The sequence below is a fragment of the Oncorhynchus masou genome, chromosome 18 (genome assembly GCF_036934945.1).
Source record: "Oncorhynchus masou masou isolate Uvic2021 chromosome 18, UVic_Omas_1.1, whole genome shotgun sequence".
In the NCBI taxonomy this organism is placed as follows: domain Eukaryota; kingdom Metazoa; phylum Chordata; class Actinopteri; order Salmoniformes; family Salmonidae; genus Oncorhynchus; species Oncorhynchus masou.
This window is the reverse complement of record NC_088229.1, coordinates 14,551,988-14,576,987: the sequence shown is the minus strand read 5'-3', so window position 1 is coordinate 14,576,987 and position 25,000 is coordinate 14,551,988. Positions and strand designations below refer to the sequence as shown.

The 25,000-nt window shown below is 44.8% G+C and overlaps 1 protein-coding gene across 1 annotated transcript in view; it reads right to left on the bottom strand.

Annotated features, from left to right (window-relative positions):
* The window catches only part of LOC135504029 (receptor tyrosine-protein kinase erbB-3-like), a 41,283-nt gene that overhangs the window by 7,189 nt on the left and 9,094 nt on the right, over nt 1-25,000 (bottom strand). The window contains exons 2-20 of the mRNA XM_064922281.1: nt 23,888-24,042; nt 23,273-23,459; nt 14,281-14,415; nt 14,036-14,098; nt 13,782-13,900; nt 13,291-13,432; nt 12,971-13,084; nt 12,492-12,609; nt 12,319-12,392; nt 11,997-12,087; nt 11,655-11,663; nt 5,383-5,585; nt 5,084-5,216; nt 4,854-4,947; nt 3,410-3,567; nt 3,216-3,269; nt 2,983-3,124; nt 2,603-2,821; nt 2,146-2,331 (exon numbers count right to left, since the gene is read on the bottom strand). Of these exons, the coding sequence (XP_064778353.1) occupies nt 2,146-2,331; nt 2,603-2,821; nt 2,983-3,124; nt 3,216-3,269; nt 3,410-3,567; nt 4,854-4,947; nt 5,084-5,216; nt 5,383-5,585; nt 11,655-11,663; nt 11,997-12,087; nt 12,319-12,392; nt 12,492-12,609; nt 12,971-13,084; nt 13,291-13,432; nt 13,782-13,900; nt 14,036-14,098; nt 14,281-14,415; nt 23,273-23,459; nt 23,888-24,042 (2,396 nt within the window). The remainder of the gene's footprint in view (nt 1-2,145; nt 2,332-2,602; nt 2,822-2,982; nt 3,125-3,215; nt 3,270-3,409; nt 3,568-4,853; nt 4,948-5,083; nt 5,217-5,382; nt 5,586-11,654; nt 11,664-11,996; nt 12,088-12,318; nt 12,393-12,491; nt 12,610-12,970; nt 13,085-13,290; nt 13,433-13,781; nt 13,901-14,035; nt 14,099-14,280; nt 14,416-23,272; nt 23,460-23,887; nt 24,043-25,000) is intronic.

Genomic DNA, 25,000 nt, shown 5'->3' with positions numbered 1-25,000 from the left:
CCCCTCACACTAGACGTCTGCAGCATTGTTTCCCCTGACATAACCCCACACACTAGACTTCTGCAGCATTGTTTCCCCTGACATAACCCCTCACACTAGACTTCTGCAGCATTGTTTCCCCTGACATAACCCCTCACACTAGACTTCTGCAGCATTGTTCCGCCTGACATAACCCCTCACACTAGACTTCTGCAGCATTGTTTCCCCTGACATAACCCCTCACACTAGACTTCTGCAGCATTGTTTCCCCTGACATAACCCCTCACACTAGACTTCTGCAGCATTGTTTCCCCTGACATAACCCCTCACACTAGACTTCTGCAGCATTGTTTCCCCTGACATAACCCCTCACACTCAGACTTCTGCACATTGTTTCCCCCTCACACTAGACTTCTGCAGCATTGTTTCCCCCCTGACATAACCCCTCACACTAGACGTCTGCAGCATTGTTTCCCCTGACATAACCCCTCACACTAGACTTCTGCAGCATTGTTTCCCCTGACATAACCCCCTCACACACTAGACGACATCTGCAGCATTGTTTCCCCTGACATAACCCCTCACACTAGACTTCTGCAGCATTGTTTCCCCTGACATAACCCCTCACACTAGACTTCTGCAGCATTGTTTCCCCTGACATAACCCCTCACACTAGACTTCTGCAGCATTGTTTCCCCTGACATAACCCCTCACACTAGACTTCTGCAGCATTGTTTCCCCTGACATAACCCCTCACACTAGACTTCTGCAGCATTGTTTCCCCTGACATAACCCCTCACACTAGACTTCTGCAGCATTGTTTCCCCTGACATAACCCCTCACACTAGACTTCTGCAGCATTGTTTCCCCTGACATAACCCCTCACACTAGACTTCTGCAGCATTGTTTCCCCTGACATAACCCCTCACACTAGACTTCTGCAGCATTGTTTCCCCTGACATAACCCCTCACACTAGACTTCTGCAGCATTGTTTCCCCTGACATAACCCCTCACACTAGACTTCTGCAGCATTGTTTCCCCTGACATAACCCCTCACACTAGACTTCTGCAGCAGCTTTGTTTCCCCTGACATAACCCCATTGTTTCACACTAGACTTCTGCAGCATTGTTTCCCCTGACATAACCCCTCACACTAGACTTCTGCAGCATTGTTTCCCCTGACATAACCCCTCACACTAGACTTCTGCAGCATTGTTTCCCCTGACATAACCCCTCACACTAGACTTCTGCAGCAGCATTGTTTCCCCTGACATAACCCCTCACACTAGACTTCTGCAGCATTGTTTCCCCTGACATAACCCCACACACTAGACTTCTGCAGCATTGTTTCCCCTGACATAACCCCTCACGTTGGTGCCACTGAAGAGAGAAGAGGATGTACCAGTTTGCGGGATAATCTGAGTTTTTAGTTCAGATGATTTGTTTGCTAAATGTGATCTATAGGCTACAATACAGCAGTGTAATAAACTGTTTATTCTATTGTGGGGTTTGAATAGTGTGAGAAGACAACAACATATTTGGTGAGAATCACACCATAATGTACGAAATCAATTCTCGCTCTGAAAGAAGCAGTAGCCTACATTGGGTTTACAATTTTACAATATAGCATTATATTGTCTGCAGTTATTATTCTGTTACTTATTCTGTTACCAATAATATTTACATGTTAATAGTATCTTCTGATTACAATTGTCTCTTTTAACTAAATGCAATCTATTAGCTTCCAAAATGTAAGTACTGTAGGTACAGTATGTCTAGCTGTCCGATAACACGTTTTGATGGAATGGTCTGTCCTGTCCATTGGAAAAACCCAGAGTGCATTGAGTGAATGTTGGAAAAAGATTTTGGCTTCCTTTCTAAATATAGCAATGTGAATGCAAAGAGGACTGGAACCACAAAATAGGTGAAGTGAACTGGCAAAAGGGTTGAGTCCTCATTCAAAGGCAAGGGCAGTGTGAATACAAAGATAACTGAGTTCTACAGCTTTATTTTACCCCAGAGTTCACTTTAAGGAGGACTGAGATCATTTATCTTAAAGAGGACTATACTGTATGTGAAAACACCCTTAAAGGGTTCTGGGTTCTTTGAGGGGAAAACCACCTGGAACCAAAAATGGTTCTACCCTTTAGTGATCATGACCTCACCTTAGCTATCTGTACACACCAGTTGAGAAGCCTCTGTGGATCCAGGTTGTCCCTGTGGTGCCTGATGTGCTTCAGTAAGGACCCCTGGCTGCTGAGCTGGGTGACCAGCTGGAGACTGGCACCTGGACAGACACCTAAGAGCCTGACGATATACGGGTGGTCTAGACTGCCCATGGACAACATGTGCTGCAAAGGAGGACACACAGAGAGAACAAGAGCGCAAGACAGAGAGAGGGAGAGGGAATCAGACAGGATCTCCTACACACCACAAGACTGTGTTAGCTTAGTGAGCTAAAGCCCAGGCATTAGTTCATGGAGTTAGCACAAGTATGTATGTCTCATGCAAGGTTGCTATTCAATAAAACCCACCTCCATTACACAAACATATCTGGTGACGAGGAATCAGACGTTAGTATTGTTACTGAGTGTCGGTGTGTTATGAGTGTATGGTTCTTACATCAGTGATCTCAGTGAAGGTCTGTCTGCCTGTGTGGTCCTGGATGGTCTTAATGGCTACAGGAATCTTCACGGAGTCTCCCTCAGGGATCCACAGGCCTTTGTGTACAGTACCAAACACTCCAGAGCCAAGGGCTTTGACCTTCTTCAGCTCTGGGGCCCTCAGGATCCGGGCATGAACGTTAGCCCCTTTCTCTCCTGGGGTCAGCGGCTCAAAACTCTTTTAATAACACACACAGACCTGTTACATTTATACTGCGAGTTTGGAAAGATCTTTTGGATATGTCCAATATGTCCCACAACTCTGCAGACTTCCTTTCAGTTATGTTGTAGAGATATACCAGTATTTTATTGAATTTGACATGTATTTTTCAACCTCACCTCCTCACTCTTCAGGTACCTCCTCATGGCTCTCTTCCTGCGGATGGCCCGGCCACGGCGGTACAGCATGCCCAACACAAACAATGCCAGGCAGACTATGAGGGCAGCCGGCACTCCCAAAGCTATTCCTGTGATCTGAGTGCTACAGGAGAAAAATATGTAAATGTCTGGTGTGTTTGTGTGTTTGAGTGGGGTGTGTGTGTATATAACCACCAGCAGGGAGAGACACTCACCTAGTGGACTGTCTAGTGTTGTCGATACAGTCACTCAACCCTGGACCAGAGCACCTGCAACAAGATGCACAGTGTCACTCTAATGCACACACACACACACACACACACACACACACACACACACACACACACACACACACACACACACACACACACACACACACACACACACACACACACACACACACGCTCACCCCTGTGTGCAGTTGACATGGCAGGGCTCACAGTAGCTGTCCTTGTTGGGGTATTTGTAGATGAACTGCCCGTTCTCTCCGTTCACCCCACTGGGGCAGGAGAACACACAGTGAGGACCGTCTCTCATACTGGAACACATCACGCACTCATCAGACCCCTGAGAGAGGGAGAGAAATGGGGGGAAGGGAGAGAGAGAGGGAGGGGTGTGCGAGACAGGGAGGGGGAGAAATAAGAAGAGAGGGGGGTAATGGAGAGAGAGAGGGAGGGGAGTGTGAGACAGGGAGGGGAGGGGAGAAAGAAGGAGAGAGGGGGTGATGGAGCAAGAGAGGGAGGGGAGAGCGAGAGAGTGAGGGGAGAAAGAAGGAGAGATGGGGTGATAGAGAGAGAGAGGGAGGGGGAGAAAGAAGGAGAGAGGATGGGGATGGAGAGAGAGAGGGAGGGGAGAAAGAAGGATAGAGGGGGGTGTTGGAAAGAGAGAGAGGGAGGGGGAGAAAGAAGGAGAGAGGATGGGGATGGAGATAGAGAGGGAGGGGAGAAAGAAGGAGAGAGGGGGTTGTTGGAAAGAGAGAGACAGAGGGGGAGAAAGAAAGAGAGAGAGGGGTGTTGGAAAGAGAGAGAGGGAGGGTGAGAAAGAAGGAGAGAGGGGGGTTGTGGAGAGAGAGAGAGAAATCACTTACCAATGTCAGAAAAGAGGTCATTTTATCCATTTTATTATTGAACAGTTAAATAATACAACAGTCTTTCTCTAATGTATCTCTCAAACACATTTTTTTACACTCAGCCAGAACAAGAAGCAGAAACAGATATCGACGTGATTTGTGATATCTGATGGGCCAATATACTGCAGCCCAGGATGAAAATAAATATGAAATCCTAAAAGGAAGGAGGAAATAGTCCAGCCTCTTTGGTGAGGTGTTATTCCCATTACATTGAGGTGGATGACGTCATGTGCAGGGTATGTGATATGGAAAGGTGTGTGTGGGTTACCTTACGAATGAGTCATCATCGTTTAAAGTTACAATACAATGTCCTGTAAGATTAGGTAGAAATGCTGATAAGCCAAAAGCAAACAAATGCCTATATCGCCTTATATTTGACAGTCCAGTAATATCACAGAAAAGCCCATATTTACAGAGACTAATGTAGAAACTATGTGGGAGGAGATGTTTCATGACTGAGTTGGCTGCTACAGTACAGAGTCATGCACCACAATCATCTGACGAATGAGAGAATGAAAAGCCAAGAACAGTGTCAAAGTATTAGATCTCAGCCAATATCCTTTGTCATTTCACTTATAGACTGTATATGTGAAGCTAGCAGTGAGGTTTAGTTGATAGAGAGATTGAGAGAGACATCAAGAGGACAAGAGAGAGAGATAGAGTGAGAGAGGGGACGAAAGAGATAGAATACCAAGCGAGATAGAGAGAGAGAGAGTTTATGTACCGGTCCAGTGCAGCTATCCCTCCCATACTGCGGTTGGCATTCTGGATGACATGCGACACACTCCCCCTTTGGCCCCGCAAACTCCCTGGGCTGACTGGTGGTGGAGGGACACAACAGATGGTTAAACGCACGCACGCACGCACACACACACACACACACAGCCAACTCTCTCTCTCAATTTTAATCTCTCTCACACCTCTCACACAAGTAACACACACACTCCCACTGACCCTGTGTAGAAGTTGCAGTGTGCCACACAGGTAGAGTCTCGGCTGTGGTTCCTGCAGGAGAGACACTGGTCAGGCCCCGGGCCCCAGCAGCCTGAGTCTGAACACAGTGGGTCACACACGTGATCCTCCTCAACTGTAAACAACAACAACATGATTCAGTGTTGAGATAAGTACGTGCATCTCTGACTTTCACTTGAATCATAATTAAAGTCAACTCCAAAACTGGAATTCAATGTGCAGATCTCAGGTCAGAATATGGCCCTGCAAGATTGAAACAGCTAGTAGCTGAGATGTCTCACCACACTCTCTCAGAGGCCTGTTGTCCTTGATGTCGTTGAGGCTTGTGGAGTGCCCGGTGAACAGGCGTGTCCAGTTGACGGTGTGGTGGTAACACAGTTTGGCGTTGTGGCTGAGGTACACGTTGCCGTCACTGATCTCTCTCAGGGAACGCAGACCTAGAGAGGTGATGGACGCAACACGCATGACCATCAGAGAGAAACGCCTGGAGGAGAGGAGAAAAGCAAAGTTTGAGATTGGTAAGAGGAAAACAGAAGTAAAACGACCTCTAAAGGCACTTTCTCACCAAGTTCCTTATTCAGAAAACACGAGCACGTCTTGTTTATGACACTGTTCACACCAATTGCTAAATATTGTCCTGCCGCAATCCATCAATTATTATTTATTTGGAACAGGTATGATTTTTGCGTATTTTTGCACAAGAAAATAAACTGTTGATAGAAATATAAATTGTTATCTGGGACACAGCCACTGACAGGTCTGTGGCTTCGTTGTGTGAATTGATTAATAAATATATATATTTTTACATTTGCTGTGCACAATGTATCAATTTAGCCAATGTGATCCCACCACACCAGAGCCACACGTCACTCTTTCCATTCAAACTTCCCCTCCAGTTCATTGCCAACACTGTAGCCTATTGTATAGCCATTCAGCAAGCAAGACAACCAATTGATACTACTCTCCTTGAATAGACCTTAGTTTTAAAAAATTGCTTAAAATAAGTTACAGCAGATGACCACACTGGGTTCCACTCCTAACAGCTCAAAACAAGAAGAAGCAGCTCCAAGGGCACGTCCTGCCTGGTGTCAACGGTACAGGCTGGTGGCGGTGGTGTAATGGTTCGGGGAATGTTTTTGAGGTTACGTTTCCATGCCACAATGAATTCAGGCTGTTCTTGAAGCACAGGGGGTGTCCAACCCAGTAGTAGATGGGTGTACCTAATAAATGGTTCATTATCCATATATAGGCTACACATTCAAGGGCTAGAGAGAGTCCAGCGGAAATGCATGACTTGTGCAAGAAGAGAACAGTGAAGAAGACTATATTCAAGGATATATTCATCCATCAATCATATAGTATGTACAGTGTATGAGGCTATATATCATAGGCCTGCTAAAGTTAATCTAGGCCTAGACCACTTGTGTTATAGGCAACCCTAGAAGACAGAGACAAAAAAAATTCAATAAATGGTTGAACAGATTTAGATTTAAGAAAAAACTCAAATTAAAGTATCAAATGCTTCACTGAAATGTATCAACGGCTGATCATTAAGCTATAGACAGGCCGATCATTAGAATGCTATGGACAGGCCGATCATTAGAATGCTATGGACAGGCCGATCATTAGAATGCTATGGACAGGCCGATCATTAGAATGCTATGGACAGGCTGATCATTAGAATGCTATGGACAGGCCGATCATTAGAATGCTATGGACAGGCTGATCATTAGAATGCTATGGACAGGCCGATCATTAGAATGCTATGGACAGGCCGATCATTAGAATGCTATGGACAGGCTGATCATTAGAATGCTATGGACAGGCCGATCATTAGAATGCTATGGACAGGCTGATCATTAGAATGCTATGGACAGGCCGATCATTAGAATGCTATGGACAGGCCGATCATTAGAATGCTATGGACAGGCCGATCATTAGAATGCTATGGACAGGCCGATCATTAGAATGCTATGGACAGGCCGATCATTAGAATGCTATGGACAGGCCGATCATTAGAATGCTATGGACAGGCCGATCATTAGAATGCTATGGACAGGCCGATCATTAGAATGCTATGGACAGGCCGATCATTAGAATGCTATGGACAGGCCGATCATTAGAATGCTATGGACAGGCCGATCATTAGAATGCTATGGACAGGCCGATCATTAGAATGCTATGGACAGGCCGATCATTAGAATGCTATGGACAGGCCGATCATTAGAATGCTATGGACAGGCCGATCATTAGAATGCTATGGACAGGCCGATCATTAGAATGCTATGGACAGGCTGATCATTAGAATGCTATGGACAGGCCGATCATTAGAATGCTATGGACAGGCCGATCATTAGAATGCTATGGACAGGCCGATCATTAGAATGCTATGGACAGGCCGATCATTAGAATGCTATGGACAGGCCGATCATTAGAATGCTATGGACAGGCCGATCATTAGAATGCTATGGACAGGCCGATCATTAGAATGCTATGGACAGGCCGATCATTAGAATGCTATGGACAGGCCGATCATTAGAATGCTATGGACAGGCCGATCATTAGAATGCTATGGACAGGCTGATCATTAGAATGCTATGGACAGGCCGATCATTAGAATGCTATGGACAGGCCGATCATTAGAATGCTATGGACAGGCCGATCATTAGAATGCTATGGACAGGCCGATCATTAGAATGCTATGGACAGGCCGATCATTAGAATGCTATGGACAGGCCGATCATTAGAATGCTATGGACAGGCCGATCATTAGAATGCTATGGACAGGCCGATCATTAGAATGCTATGGACAGGCCGATCATTAGAATGCTATGGACAGGCCGATCATTAGAATGCTATGGACAGGCTGATCATTAGAATGCTATGGACAGGCCGATCATTAGAATGCTATGGACAGGCCGATCATTAGAATGCTATGGACAGGCCGATCATTAGAATGCTATGGACAGGCCGATCATTAGAATGCTATGGACAGGCCGATCATTAGAATGCTATGGACAGGCCGATCATTAGAATGCTATGGACAGGCCGATCATTAGAATGCTATGGACAGGCCGATCATTAGAATGCTATGGACAGGCCGATCATTAGAATGCTATGGACAGGCCGATCATTAGAATGCTATGGACAGGCCGATCATTAGAATGCTATGGACAGGCCGATCATTAGAATGCTATGGACAGGCCGATCATTAGAATGCTATGGACAGGCCGATCATTAGAATGCTATGGACAGGCCGATCATTAGAATGCTATGGACAGGCCGATCATTAGAATGCTATGGACAGGCCGATCATTAGAATGCTATGGACAGGCTGATCATTAGAATGCTATGGACAGGCTGATCATTAGGCTATGGACAGGCTGATCATTAGGCAATGGACAGGCTGATCATTAGAATGCTATGGACAGGCTGATCATTAGGCTATGGACAGGCTGACCATTAGGCTATGGACAGGCTGATCATTAGGCTATGGAAAGGCTGACCATTAGGCTATGGACAGGCTGATCATTAGAATGCTATGGACAGGCTGATCATTAGGCTATGGACAGGCTGATCATTAGAATGCTATGGACAGGCTGATCATTAGGCTATGGACAGGCTGACCATTAGGCTATGGACAGGCTGATCATTAGGCTATGGAAAGGCTGACCATTAGGCTATGGACAGGCTGATCATTAGGCTATGGACAGGCTGACCATTAGGCTATGGACAGGCTGATCATGAGGCTATGGACAGGCTGATCATTAGGCTATGGACAGGCTGACCATTAGGCTATGGACAGGCTGATCATTAGGCTATGGACAGGCTGACCATTAGGCTATGGACAGGCTGATCATTAGGCTATGGACAGGCTGACCATTAGGCTATGGACAGGCTGATCATTAGGCTAGGGACAGGCTGATCATTAGAATATGGACAGGCTGATCATGAGGCTATGGACAGGCTGATCATTAGGCTATGGACAGGCTGATCATGAGGCTATGGACAGGCTGATCATTAGGCTATGGACAGGCTAATCATGAGGCTATGGACAGGCTGATCATGAGGCTATGGACAGGCTGATCATGAGGCTATGGACAGGCTGATCATTAGGCTATGGACAGGCTGATCATGAGGCTATGGACATGCTGATCATTAGGCTATGGACAGGCTGATCATGAGGCTATGGACATGCTGACCATTAGGCTATGGACTGGCTGATCATTAGGCTATGGACAGGCTGATCATTAGGCTATGGACTGGCTGATCATTAGGCTATGGACATGCTGACCATTAGGCTATGGACATGCTGACCATTAGGCTATGGACAGGCTGACCATTAGGCTATGGACAGGCTGATCATTAGGCTATGGACTGGCTGATCATTAGACTATGGACAGGCTGATCATTAGGCTATGGACTGGCTGATCATTAGACTATGGACAGGCTGACCATTAGGCTATGGACTGGCTGATCATTAGGCTATGGACTGGCTGACCATTAGGCTATGGACTGGCTGATCATTAGGCTATGGACAGGCTGATCATGAGGCTATGGACTGGCTGATCATGAGGCTATGGACATGCTGACCATTAGGCTATGGACTGGCTGATCATTAGGCTATGGACTGGCTGATCATTAGGCTATGGACTGGCTGATCATGAGGCTATGGACTGGCTGATCATTAGGCTATGGACATGCTGACCATTAGGCTATGGACTGGCTGATCATGAGGCTATGGACAGGCTGATCATTAGGCTATGGACAGGCTGGTCATTAGGCTATGGACAGGCTGATCATTAGGCTATGGACTGGCTGATCATTAGGCTATGGACAGGCTGACCATTAGGCTATGGACTGGCTGATCATTAGGCTATGGACAGGCTGACCATTAGGCTATGGACTGGCTGATCATTAGGCTATGGACAGGCTGACCATTAGGCTATGGACTGGCTGATCATTAGGCTATGGACAGGCTGACCATTAGGCTATGGACAGGCTGATCATGAGGCTATGGACAGGCTGATCATGAGGCTATGGACAGGCTGATCATTAGGCTATGGACAGGCTGATCATTAGGCTATGGACAGGCTGATCATTAGGCTATGGACAGGCAGACCATTAGGCTATGGACAGGTTGCATGCCTGTGATTCTATTTTCTAATGGTTGTTAGTTTCATCGTCATATAGCCTATATCACTGCTGTCTCTATCTCCCCCTTAAATCTTTCCTCGTCAATTTATATGATAGGCTACATTGATTTAGCATTACCCTTGATTTAGCATTACCCTTTGAAGCTAAGGCAAGGTTTTTAATGCAGTTTGGGAAAGAATAAATGTGAGTTGCTTATGTGAGATGCGCTGCAGGCGGCTTTGATTGACAAGTCCTTTTAGGTGTGTGTGTGAGTTGGCTAATTCTCTTCAACCAGACAGAAAGAAAAGAGTATGCAGCATGTGTCATGATGGTCAGCGTATGTGCGAGGACTGACGACAGGGGCCATTTTTACGTTTCCTCTCTTAATAAATGGGGTGCAACAAAGCCTATCCTAATATTTTCAGTAGTATATAATTTGTTCCAGTAGTATATCATTTGTTCCAGTAGTATATCATTTGTTCCAGTAGTATATAATTTGTTCCAGTAGTATATCATTTGTTCCAGTAGTATATCATTTGTTCCAGTAGTATATCAGTTGTTCCAGTAGTATATCATTTGTTCCAGTAGTATATAATTTGTTCCAGTAGTATATCATTTGTTCCAGTAGTATATCAGTTGTTCCAGTAATATATCATTTGTTCCAGTAGTGTATCATTTGTTCCAGCAGTATATCATTTGTTCCAGCAGTATATCATTTGTTCCAATAGTATATCATTTGTTCCAGTAGTATATCATTTGTTCCAGTAGTATATCATTTGTTCCTGTCGTATATCATTTTTCTCTCATTACTGCATCCTCTCCTGCCGCTTTGATCAAATTGAACATTTTGCACCTGAGAATGACTGCAGCAGTGTTGGTGACATTCTGACAAACTTTCAGAAAAGTGGAGGGAAAAACGCATCGGACTTGGTGTGAATGGTTCAGTGTGTCAAAATCGGAATCTGTATTTTTTCGAAATTCTGACAAAAAGATCACAACACAATTGGTGAGAAAATACCTGGCTGCATTTAGACAGGCAGCCCAATTCCGATCTTTTTTAAACTAATTGGTCTCTTGACCAATCAGATCAGCTGTGAAAAAGAGGTGATGTGAAAAGATCTGATTTGACTGGTCAAAAGACCAATTAGAGGAAGAAATATCAGAATTGGGCTGCCTGTCTAAACGCAGCCACATACTGCATCATCAATTTACCTCTAATGGAAAAAAAGCATCCTTAAACATCAGAAGGAGACTAGAACAACACATTCAATTAAATAAACATTTATTTGTGGTAGAAGCTAAAACTGCAATAGGTAGTTTCATTAAGATACTGCAACACCACAGTAACAACTATCTGTGTTAGGCAATGCTTTGGTTTATCAAAAAGTTACGGAGTCACACACAGCTCAGGCCATACCTCTTTGCGCTGGAGAGGGACATCAGGAGCATAGTGGACAGGAAGGTGAGGCACATAAAGAGAGATAGAGATATTACATACTCTAGTGACATGCATGACATGAGCTGTTGACGAAAAAGCAGCCTCTGGTATTATTAAAGCAAACAGAGGACAGACTGGGTGGATTAAATGACATGTCACAAAACAGAATGACATTTGAGTTATATAGAAATATGGACTTTCACACACACACACACACACACACACACACACACACACACACACACACACACACACACACACACACACACACACACACACACACACACACACACACACACACACACACACACACACCCTTACTTGTGAAGAGATCTTCCCTGTATGGTGGTAAGACTGGAGAACACTGACAGATCTGATAGCTCTTTAGGCCACGACTGGATGGCTAGGATATCTGGACATCAATGGGCAGGCAAACATAGTTTACACAAATGCAAATATACACAGTCACATGCTGGACAGACTCTGACTGTAAGAAGGTGGACAAACTGTGATTTCAATGTCTGGTTATACTGTATAACAACCAAGCAACATACTGTAGGAGAGGGAAAAAAGTAAAGTTTGAGATTGGTAAGAGGAAAACAGACCTCTAAAGGCACACACACAGAAACAAACAAAAACACACCTGTTATCTCCTGCACAGAGCGGAAGACTTCCAGCTTCTTAGGGTCCAGAGGTGGGATATTCTTATAGTCATCACTGAACAATACACAGAGCACATCTACTGTTCATGTACTGATAATGCTACGTAATGCAGCAATCAAACTACAACGCTTCCAGTGCAATGAACTCACTTACCCAAGGATCCCTGTGACCAGGAAGTGCAGACTGCCCTGTATCTTGGTGCAGTTGATGAAGCTGTCAATGTTACTGGAGTCCACCGTCTGTCTGTGCTCAGGCCCTGTGCCCTCACAGGCTAGTTAGGGATCAATCAATCAATGAATCAATCTGTCTCTGTGCTCAGGCAACCCTTGCAGGCTTGTTTATGAAGAATCACTCTCTAATCATCATGTCCAAACTACCAAAAATAACATCATACAATTCCTGCACAAACAACCTTAATTTAGCAGCTATAAATCAACCATTGAAAGTGAATGTATCCACTACAGGGACTATTTCTCAATATCCTCACATCCTTTCCTCCTTCTCAAAACTCAGAGGGACCTCAGACCTTCACCTCCAACGTGGCTGGAGAAGTAGGCGAGGAGAGAGGAATCGAGGAGAGAATATCTGGGATTGGGCCAGGGTGTGTTAGTGTATTGACTGTGTTGGATTACCTTTAGGGCACAGCCCTCCACAGAGCTCACACTGCCTCTGACCACTCCTCTCCACCTCCTTCTTGTCTGGAGGACAACCACTCACACAGGAGCTGCCGTCCACCACGAAGTGGGCTGTATGGGGGAAAGAGGGCAGAGGAGAAGAAGAGACAGAGGCATCTATTCACATGAATTCAGAACCATGCAGTGGCTTGGATGTTCTAGATGTCACTTGGCTGGTTCAGTGTTAAGAAAAATACCCAGATACCAGTTTAGTACGAGAACACGAGAAAAGGAATATGAGAATAAAGACAAAAACACACACACACAAGGGTACTCACAGGGGCAGTGGGAGACACAGATGGATCCGTACTGATACTTGGCGTTGGGGTTCGTCTCCATCTGAAACATCTGCTTGTTGTAGATCAGAGTCTGGGGACACTGGGGCACACAGGAGCCTGAGTCGTTGAAGTGACGGCACGCCTGGGAGTAGGGAGGTAGACACACACACATACAATTTAAAATGAATCATGAACCTTCTCATGAAGTAATCTATATTAGCTTTCTTACTGTAAATGAGCTACTTCATTAGCTGTTACAGAACTGTGCTACACAGTTCAAAGCCTCAAAGCTGCACGTGCCATAGAGTAGTTGTTCTGACATACGCCCACGACTTGATAACTCAATACGTAGCCAATTAAATAAGGTTCCGATATATGTAATAATGGTGACGACGCGGCTGTGGACTCTCTATTAAGGTTAAATGACTGTTAAATCACTACTTCTTTCTGAAGGACTAGCTTCTCTGTAGGAAAGACAGAAAGGCACTCACAAAGCAGTCCCTCTCCTGAGACGCAGTGCAGCCCCCTGCACACTCTATGTGACAGCAGTCCCTGGGGCTTGTCCCAAAACAGCGGCCATTACACTGAGGGGCGCACACCGTCTTAGTCACTGAGGGGTACAGAGAGGGAGGTCAGTGACAGGATAGTGTAGGTAAGCATATGACAAGACGGTGAGAGAGAGAGAAAAAGAAAGAAATAGAATGAGAGGTGGCACACAAAGATGAAAAGGAGGCAGAGAACTCACAGATCTGGCAGTGTTCTTCACCAGACCCCCAGCAGTTCTCCCCACAGGAAGGGTGACAAGGCCCTACACACATGGAACATCATTATCAGTCAGATATAGCAGCCAATGGCTAACCCAAGAACAGAGGTCAAAGAGGTCAACGTTTATGGTCTAGCCAGAGTTTGGAATCTCAACTGGAATCCTGATCTCTTTTAGCATTTTCCAGATAAGGCTCTAACCACCTACTCTAGAGGACAGACACTGACCTCTCCGACCGTTGTACTGGATGTCAATGGGAGCCTTGGCCCTATCCCTGTCCCTCACAATGTCATCCCAGTTCACCCAGGGACCATAGCTCAGGAACCTGTTGTTGACGATCTGGACACCCCCCTCCAGAATTTCTGTAGAGAGGGGGGGAGAGAGAGAGAGGGGGGGGGGGGGAGAGAGAGAGAGAGAGAGAGAGAGAGGTGGGGGGAGAGAGAGAAAGAGAGAGAGAGACAGAGAGAGAGCGAGGTGGGGGGAGAGTGAGAGCAAGAGAGAGAGAGAGAGAGACAGGGAGAGAGAGAGAGAATGAACTGCAGGACAAAATACAAACCCTCCAACCCAAAAAGGCCTGTGGGGTTGATGGTATCCAAAATGAAATGATAAAATATACAGACCACAAATTCCAATTGGCTAAACTCTTTATCATCCACAGCTCTGGCATATTCCCCAATATTTGGAACCAAGGACTGATCACCACAATCCACAAAAGTGGAGACAAATTTGACCACAATAACTACTGTAGGATTGTTTATTTATTTTTATTTCACCTTTACTTAGCTTCTTCGATATAGGGGGCACTCTTTTAATTTTTGGATAAAAAAACGTTCCCGTTTTCAACAAGATATTTTGTCACGAAAAGATGCTCGACTATGCATATAATTGACAGCTTTGGAAAGAAAACACTCTGACGTTTCCAAAACGCAAAGATCTTATCTGTGAGTGCCACAGAACCTATGCTACAGGCGAAACCAAGATGAAATTTCAAACAGGAAATGGCCCAGATTCTGAAGGCGCTGTGTTCCAATGTCTCCTTATATGGCTGTGAATGCGCCAGGAATGAGCCTACACTTTCTGTCGTTTCCCCAAGGTGTCTGCAGCATTGTGACGTATTTGTAGGCATATCATTGGAAGATTGACCATAAGAGACTACATTTACCAGGTGTCCGCTTGGTGTCCTCCGTCGAAATTATTGCGCAATCTCCAGCTGCGTCCACTTTTCCATTCGGTTCAGAGGAGAAAGGCAACTGCCACAAATGATTCATCATCGAATAGATATGTGAAAAACACCTTGAGGATTGATTCTAAACAACGTTTGCCATGTTTCTATCGATATTATGGAGTTAATTTGGAAAAAAGTTTGGCGTTGTAATGACTGAATTTTCATTTTTTTTTCTTAGCTAAACGTGATGAACAAAACGGAGCGATTTCTCCTACACAAATTATCTTTTTGGAAAAACTGAACATTTGCTATCTAACTGAGAGTCTCCTCATTGAAAACATCCGAAGTTCTTTAAAGGTAAATGATTTTATTTGAATGCTTTTCTTGTTTTTGTGAAAATGTTGCCTGCTGAATGCGAGGCTAATGCTATGCTAGCTATCAATACCTCTTACACAAATGCTTGTGTAGCGATGGTTGAAAAGCATATTTTGAAAATCTGAAATGACAGTGTTGTTAACAAAAGGCAAAGCTTGTGAGTGAATATATTTCTTTCATTTCATTTGCGATTTTCATGAATAGTTATGCTAATGAGCTTGAGGCTGTGATTACACTCCCGGATACGGGATTGCTCGACGCTAGAGGTTAACCAAGTAAGCTAGTTGAGAACAAGTTCTCATTTACAACTGTGACCTGGCCAAGATAAAGCAAAGCAGTGCGACACAAACAACAACACAGAGTTACACTTGGAATAAACAAGTGTACAGTCAATTATATAATAGAAAAAAATAGAAAAGTTTTTATACAGTGTGTGCAAATGGCATGAGGAGGTAAGGCAATAAATAGGCCATAGTAGCAAAGTAATTTCAATTTAGCAGATTAACACTGGAGTGATAGAGGAGCAGATGAGGATGAGCAGATGATGGTGTGTAAGTAGTGATGCTGGTGTGCAGAAGAGCAGCAAAGTAAATAAAAACAATATGGGGATGAGGTAGGTAGATTGGGTGGGCTATTTGAGATGGACTATGTACAGCTGCAGCGATCGGTTAGCTGCTCAGATAGCTGATGTTTAAAGTTAATGAGGGAAATGTAAGTCTCCAGCTTCAGCGATTTTTGCAATTCGTTCCAGTCACTGGCAACAGAGAACTGGAAGGAAAGGCGGACAAATGAGGTGTTGGCTTTGGGGATGACCAGTGAGATATACCTGCTGGAGCACGTGCTATGGGTGGGTGTTGTTATCATGACCAGTGAGCTGAGATAAGGCGGGGATTTATCTAGCATAGACTTATAGATGACCTGGAGCCAGTGGGTCTTGCGACGAATGTGTAGTGAGGGCCAGCCAACTAGAGCATGCAGGTCGCAGTGGTGGGTGGTATAAGGCGCTTTGGTAACAAAACAGATGGCACTGTGATAGACTGCATCCAGTTTGCTGAGTAAAGTATTGAAAGCTATTTTGTAGATGCAATAGCCGAAGTCGAGGATTGGTAGGATAGTCATTCTAGATTTGATTTTGGATTAGAGATGTTTAATATGAGTCTGGAAGGAGAATTTACTGTCTAGCCAGACACCTAGGTATTTGTAGTTGTCTACGTATTCTAGGTCAGAACCATCTAGAGTAGTGATGCTAGTCGGGCGGGCGGGGTGCGGGCAGCAAACGGTTGAAAAGCATGCATTTGGTTTTGCTAGCATTTAAGAGCAGTTTGAGGCCACAGAAGGAGTGTTGCATGGCATTGAAGCTTGTTTGGAGGTTAGTTAACACAGTGTCCAAATAAGGGCCAGATGTATACAGAATGTAGTTGTATGCGTAGAGATGGATCAGGGAATCACCCGTAGCAAGAGCGACATCGTTGATAAAAACAGAGAAAAGAGTCGGCCCGAGAATTGAACCCTGTGGTACCCCCATAGAGACTGCCAGAGGTCCATCAACAGCAGTCTTGAGAAAATCCTCTGTATTATCATTAACAGCAGACTCGTACATTTCCTCTGCAAAAAAACAATGTACTGAGCAAATGTCAAACTGTCTTTTTACCAAATTACCGTACGAGAGTCCACATATTTACCCTGCACAACCTAATTGACAAACAAACCAAAACAAAGACAAAGCTTTCAACTCAATTTAGCATGAGGGTCTGCTATACAAATTGATGGAAAGTGGTGTTGGGGGAAAAATATACGACATTATAAAATCCATGTACACAAACAACAAGAGTGCTGTTAAAATTGGCAAAAAAACACACACATTTCTTCCCACAGGGCTGGGGGGTGAGACAGGGATGCAGCTTAAGCCCCATCCTCTTCAACATAAATAACAATGAGTTTGCGAGGGCACTAGAACAGTCTGCAGCACCCGGCCTCACCCTACTAGAATCTGAAGTCAAATGTCTACGGTTTGCTGATGATCTGGTGCTTCTGTCCCCAGCCATGGAGGGCCTACAGCAGCACCTAGATATTCTGCACAGATTCTGTCAGACGTGGGCCCTGACAGTAAATCTCAATAAGACAAAAATAATGGTGTTCCAAAAAAGGTCCAGTTGCCATGACCACAAACTCAAATTCCATCTAGACACCGTTTCCCCAGTGCCCACAAAAAACGATACATACCTTCGGAAACATCAGCGCCACAGGTAACTTCCACAAAGCTGTGAACGATCTGAGACAAGGCAAGAAGAGCCTTCTATACCATCAAAAGGAACATAAAATTCAACATACCAATTAGGATCTGGCTAAAGTTATAGAACACATTGAGACTCTACATGTAGAATTCTGCAAAAATATCCTTTGTATACAATGTAAAACACCAAATAATGCATGCAGAGCAGAATTAGGCCGATACCCGCTAATGATCAAAATCCAGAAAAGGGCCATTAAATTCTACGACCACCTAAAAGGAAGCGATTCCCAAACCTTGGAAAGAATTTACAAATAGACTGAGCAAACTAGAATGCTATTTGGCCCTAAACAGAGAGTACACAGTGTCAGAATACCTGACCACTGTGACTGATCCAAATTTAAGGAAAGCTTTGGCTATGTACAGACTCAGTGAGCATAGCCTTGCTATTGAGAAAGGTCGCCGAAGGAAGACCTGGCTCTCAAGAGAAGACAGGCTGTGTACAATGCCCCCAAAATGAGGTGGAAACTGAGCTGCACTTCCTGTATGACCATATTAGAGACACATTTCTCTCAGATTACACAGACCCACAAAGAATTTGAAAACAAATTTGGATAAACTCCCATATCTATTGGGTGAAATACCACAATGGCAATCACAGCAGCAAGATTTGTGACCTGTTGCCACAAGAAAAGGACAACCAGTGAAGAACAAACACCATTGTAAATATAACCTATATTTATGTTTATTTATTTTCCCTTGTGTACTTTGCACATCATTACAACACTGTATATAGACATAATGACATTTGAAATGTTTTAATTATGTTGGAACTTGTGAGTGTAATGTTTAAAATACATTTTTTATTTCACTTTTGTTATCTATTTCTCTTGCTTTGGCAATGTAAACATGTGTTTCCCATGCCAATAAAGCCCTTTAAATTGAAATTGAGATAGATGGGGAGGGAGGGAAAGCGATAGGGAGACAGAGAGACTGTGAGAGACGAAGATCAAATCTGTGTTACACTAAGACAGTTACAGTTAGACTCCCCTTTCATTAAATAATAACCACGACATGCTGGAGCGTGTAGGGAGGAGCTGCTCCCAGAACCTCTCCTTGGAGGTTGGAGGGGTTGTGACATATGAGGCAGGTACACAAACATACGGAAACACACCGCGAACTACAGGTGAAACCCAGTGTTGTTGGGAATAACTTGAAGTTCTGCTTTCACACTAAATTCATTAGTTAGGTCTTTACCATCAACTCCACTTCACTCCTCCTCACCCACCCCACCCCACCCCTGCCATGTTCCATTACACACCTGTCTGCACACTGAGGGTGTGGTGTTTTACAGTAATCACCAGAGATTCCTGGCTCCTGCCACCCACACAATGTGTCCTCCCTCTCCCTCTTCTCTGTAGCTTTTCCTTATTTCACATGTCCTCTTTTAGTTCTCTCTCTAAAACCAGGGTAATGGCTAGAGATAGCCAGGGTTGGGGGTTGAACCAAGTTGAGGACATGAAGCCTGGGTTGGGGGTTGAACCAAGTTGAGGACATGAAGCCTGGGTTGGGGGTTGAACCACCAAGTTAAGGACATGAAGCCAGGGTTGGGGGTTGAACCACCAAGTTGAGGACATGAAGCCAGGGTTGGGGGTTGAACCACCAAGTTGAGGACATGAAGCCAGGGTTGGGGGTTGAACCACCAAGTTGAGGACATGAAGCCAGGGTTGGGGGTTGAACCACCAAGTTGAGGACATGAAGCCAGGGTTGGGGGTTGAACCACCAAGTTGAGGACATGAAGCCAGGGTTGGGGGTTGAACCACCAAGTTGAGGACATGAAGCCAGGGTTGGGGGTTGAACCACCAAGTTGAGGACATGAAGCCAGGGTTGGGGGTTGAACCACCAAGTTGAGGACATGAAGCCAGGGTTGGGGGTTGAACCAAGTTGAGGACATGAAGCCTGGGTTGGGGGTTGAACCAAGTTGAGGACATGAAGCCAGGGTTGGGGGTTGAACCAAGTTGAGGACATGAAGCCAGGGTTGGGGGTTGAACCAAGTTGAGGACATGAAGCCAGGGTTGGGGGTTGAACCAAGTTGAGGACATGAAGCCAGGGTTGGGGGTTGAACCAAGTTGAGGACATGAAGCCAGGGTTGGGGGTTGAACCAAGTTGAGGACATGAAGCCAGGGTTGGGGGTTGAACCAAGTTGAGGACATGAAGCCAGGGTTGGGGGTTGAACCACGTTGAGGACATGAAGCCAGGGTTGGGGGTTGAACCACGTTGAGGACATGAAGCCAGGGTTGGGGGTTGAACCACGTTGAGGACATGAAGCCAGGGTTGGGGGTTGAACCACGTTGAGGACATGAAGCCAGGGTTGGGGGTTGAACCACGTTGAGGACATGAAGCCAGGGTTGGGGGTTGAACCCCGTTGAGGACATGAAGCCAGGGTTGGTGTTGGGGTTGAACCAAGTTGAGGACATGAAGCCAGGGTTGGTGTTGGGGTTGAACCAAGTTGAGGACATGAAGCCAGGGTTGGTGTTGGGGTTGAACCAAGTTGAGGACATGAAGCCAGGGTTAGGGTTGAACCAAGTTGAGGACATGAAGCCAGGGTTAGGGTTGAACCAAGTTGAGGACATGAAGCCAGGGTTAGGGTTGAACCAAGTTGAGGACATGAAGCCAGGGTTAGGGTTGAACCAAGTTGAGGACATGAAGCCAGGGTTAGGGTTGAACCAAGTTGAGGACATGAAGCCAGGGTTGGGGGTTGAACCAAGTTGAGGACATGAAGCCAGGGTTGGTGTTGGGGTTGAACCAAGTTGAGGACATGAAGCCAGGGTTGGTGTTGGGGTTGAACCAAGTTGAGGACATGAAGCCAGGGTTGGTGTTGGGGTTGAACCAAGTTGAGGACATGAAGCCAGGGTTGGTGTTGGGGTTGAACCAAGTTGAGGACATGAAGCCAGGGTTGGTGTTGGGGTTGAACCAAGTTGAGGACATGAAGCCAGGGTTGGGGTTGAACCTAGTTGAGGACATGAAGCCAGGGTTGGTGTTGGGGTTGAACCAAGTTGAGGACATGAAGCCAGGGTTGGGGGTTGAACCAAGTTGAGGACATGAAGCCAGGGTTGGTGTTGGGGTTGAACCAAGTTGAGGACATGAAGCCAGGGTTGGTGTTGGGGTTGAACCAAGTTGAGGACATGAAGCCAGGGTTGGTGTTGGGGTTGAACCAAGTTGAGGACATGAAGCCAGGGTTGGTGTTGGGGTTGAACCAAGTTGAGGACATGAAGCCAGGGTTGGTGTTGGGGTTGAACCAAGTTGAGGACATGAAGCCAGGGTTGGGGTTGAACCTAGTTGAGGACATGAAGCCAGGGTTGGTGTTGGGGTTGAACCAAGTTGAGGACATGAAGCCAGGGTTAGGGTTGGGGTTGAACCAAGTTGAGGACATGAAGCCAGGATTGGTGTTGGGGTTGAACCAAGTTGAGGACATGAAGTTGGGGTTGGGGTTGAACCAAGTTGAGGACATGAAGCCAGGGTTGGGGTTGGGGTTGAACCAAGTTGAGGACATGAAGCCAGGGTTGGGGTTGGGGTTGAACCAAGTTGAGGACATGAAGCCAGGGTTAGGGTTGGGGTTGAACCAAATTGAGGACATGAAGCCAGGGTTAGGGTTGGGGTTGAACCAAATTGAGGACATGAAGCCAGGGTTGGTGTTGGGGGTTCATACGTTTATCCTCCTTCCTATCCTTGTAACGTTTTTCTTGAGTCGAAGGAGAGGAGGGCCAAAATGCAGCGTGGCTATTTAGATTCATGTTTAATGAAAAAAAGAACAGTACAAAAACAATAAACGTAACGAGAAAACCTGAACAGCCTATACTGGTGCAAACTAACACAGAGACAGGAACAATCACCCACAAACACACAGTGAAACCCAGGCTACCTAAGTATGATTCTCAATCAGAGACTAATGACTAACTAATGACACCTGCCTCTGATTAAGAACCATACTAGGCCAAAACATAGAAATACCCAAATCATAGAAAAAGAACCATAGACTGCCCACCCCAACTCACGCCCTGACCATACTAAATAATGACAAAACAAAGGAAATAAAGGTCAGAACGTGACAATTCTACTCCTTTTTGGACCCATAAGGTGCTGGGGCTTGGCTCCACCTGGCTTTCTCTTTGACCCAAGGTGCAGGGGAGGATATAGATCTTGGCCTTTACTATTAAAGCCCATAGAAAAGCATTGAATAACACATTCATACAGTAAATGGCAAAAGGGACAGTCAAAAAATCAATCATAAGAAAGAAGGTTTTGAATTATCTGTACTAAATCTGTCCTTTTTTTTTTACACATATTTAATCCCATTTTGTATGGCACAAACCTACCTTCATACTTCCATTCAAACTGTCAAACCGTTCAGACACTACAGACGTTTACGTGACAAGACCTATTTTCAGGATGTCTCATGGTCTGACAAACACCACTCTATAGCTCTGCCACCTTTCACTGCAGATGCGGAAGTGCTACACTGACGGATGTGGTGGATTGAGACGCATCCAATGCAAAAAAAAGTTTAGTCTAGTTTAAACTAACGGATGTGGTGGATTGAGACACATCCAACCCAGATATCTCTAGTTTAAACTGATGGATGTGGTGGATTGAGACAAATCCAACCCAGATATCTCTAGTTTAAACTGATGGATGTGGTGGATTGAGACACATCCAACCCAGATATCTCTAGTTTAAACTAACGGATGTGGTGGATTGAGACACATCCAACCCAGATATCTCTAGTTTAAACTGATGGATGTGGTGGATTGAGACAAATCCAACCCAGATATCTCTAGTTTAAACTGATGGATGTGGTGGATTGAGACACATCCAACCCAGATATCTCTAGTTTAAACTGACGGATGTGATGGATTGAGACACATCCAACCCAGATATCTCTAGTTTAAACTGACGGATGTGGTGGATTGAGACACATCCAACCAAGATATCTCTAGTTTAAACTGACGGATGTGGTGGATTGAGACAAATCCAACCCAGATATCTCTAGTTTAAACTGACGGATGTGGTGGATTGAGACACATCCAACCCAGATATCTCTAGTTTAAACTGACGGATGTGGTGGATTGAGACACATCAAATGCAAAACCCCCCCAGATATCTCTAGTTTAAACTGATGGATGTGGTGGATTGAGACGCATCCAACCCAGATATCTCTAGTTTAAACTGACTGATTTTGATGGGGACTTTCTTTGTTATGTAACTTAGATTGACGCAGCGGTGAGTCATTGGACTCCAGGGGGTTAACCCCTCCTGACTACCACTATCCCTCCTTCTTTCCTCTCCTTTTTCCTTCTCAGTTTCTCCATATCCCCCACTCCTTCCCTCCTCTCCTCTTTCCTTCTGTACTCTCCTGTCCCCCTCCCTTCTAATCCTTTCCTCCACTCACCAGTGAGGTATGTGAGTCCCAGGTGCTGCAGGCCATTGGAGCCCTCCTTGGGGTAGTTGTAGAAAACAGAGAGGGCGAACCCTCTGTCGTACAGGGTGTTGCCCCTGATCACACGCAGCTGTTCCAGAGGCAGACGTCTGAAGTGGTTCATGGCGATTAGGATGTAGCCCGTTACCTCTCTGATGGTCTGGAGGGACAGAGACAGAGTTACAGAGTTCATCAGATTACAGATGAGATACTACTGTTACTGTAACAGTACGATTAGACAGACAGGTTAGAGACGGGATGTAGCCCGTTACCTCTCTGATGGTCTGGAGGGACAGAGACAGAGTTACAGAGTTCATCAGATTACAGATGAGATACTACTGTTACTGTAACAGTACGATTAGACAGACAGGTTAGAGACGGGATGTAGCCCGTTACCTCTCTGATGGTCTGGAGGGACAGAGACAGGATGTACCCTGTCACCTCTCTGATCGTCTTGAAACACAGTCACATTGCCAGATTACCTCAATTACCAGAGGAGGCCTCATGAACATGTCTCATGGAAGGAAAGAAGTAGAAGAAGAACAACAACAAGAGATCTTATAATAAAAAATGGCGTCTCAGTCTCACCCCTAGGAAGCTGAAGTCCCAGTCAGTCTCTATCTGGGTGATCTCCAGGTTACCCATGATGATCTCACAGCCTGTGTAGCGGTTCTTGATCAGGTTGTACTGGTTCTCCTGGGATCCTGTGGAGCTCAGCCCATTCTGGGTACCAGTACACACCACTGACACACACACACACAGGAAGGAGGGGAGAAGAAAGAAGGTTTATTGTCAGTGTTGTTCAATCAATCAACCAACCAACTAATCAGAGAGACCAGTGTACCTCAGGCAAGGAGTGCACTGGTATGGAGTAAGAGCTTCAACAAAATAACCTAGATAGTTGGACTCGTATAGTGGTGTGATGGTATGTGTGACTGCAGTGATGAGTCTATTGACATGGAATGCTGTTGATATGTCTGTTGCTGTGTTTAAATGTTATGTCTGTTGATAAGTCTATTGATATGTCTGGTGATATGTCTGTTAATATGTCTGTTGATATGTCTGTTGATATGTCTATTGATATGTCTGGTGATATGTCTGGTGATATGTCTGTTGATATGTCTATTGATATGTCTGTTGATATGTCTGTTGATATGTCTATTGATATGTCTATTGATATGTCTGTTGATATGTCTGTTGATATGTCTATTGATATGTCTATTGATATGTCTGTTGATATGTCTGTTGATATGTCTGTTGATATGTCTGTTGATATGTCTATTGATATGTCTGTTGATATGTCTATTGATATGTCTATTGATATGTCTATTGATATGTCTATTGATATGTCTATTGATATGTCTTTTGATATGTCTATTGATATGTCTTTTGATAAGTCTATTGATATGTCTGGTGATATGTCTGTTAATATGTCTGTTGATATGTCTGTTGATATGTCTATTGATATGTCTGGTGATATGTCTGGTGATATGTCTGTTGATATGTCTATTGATATGTCTATTGATATGTCTGTTGATATGTCTATTGATATGTCTGTTGATATGTCTATTGATATGTCTGTTGATATGTCTATTGATATGTCTGTTGATATGTCTATTGATATGTCTGTTGATATGTCTATTGATATGTCTGTTGATATGTCTGTTGATATGTCTATTGATATGTCTATTGATATGTCTT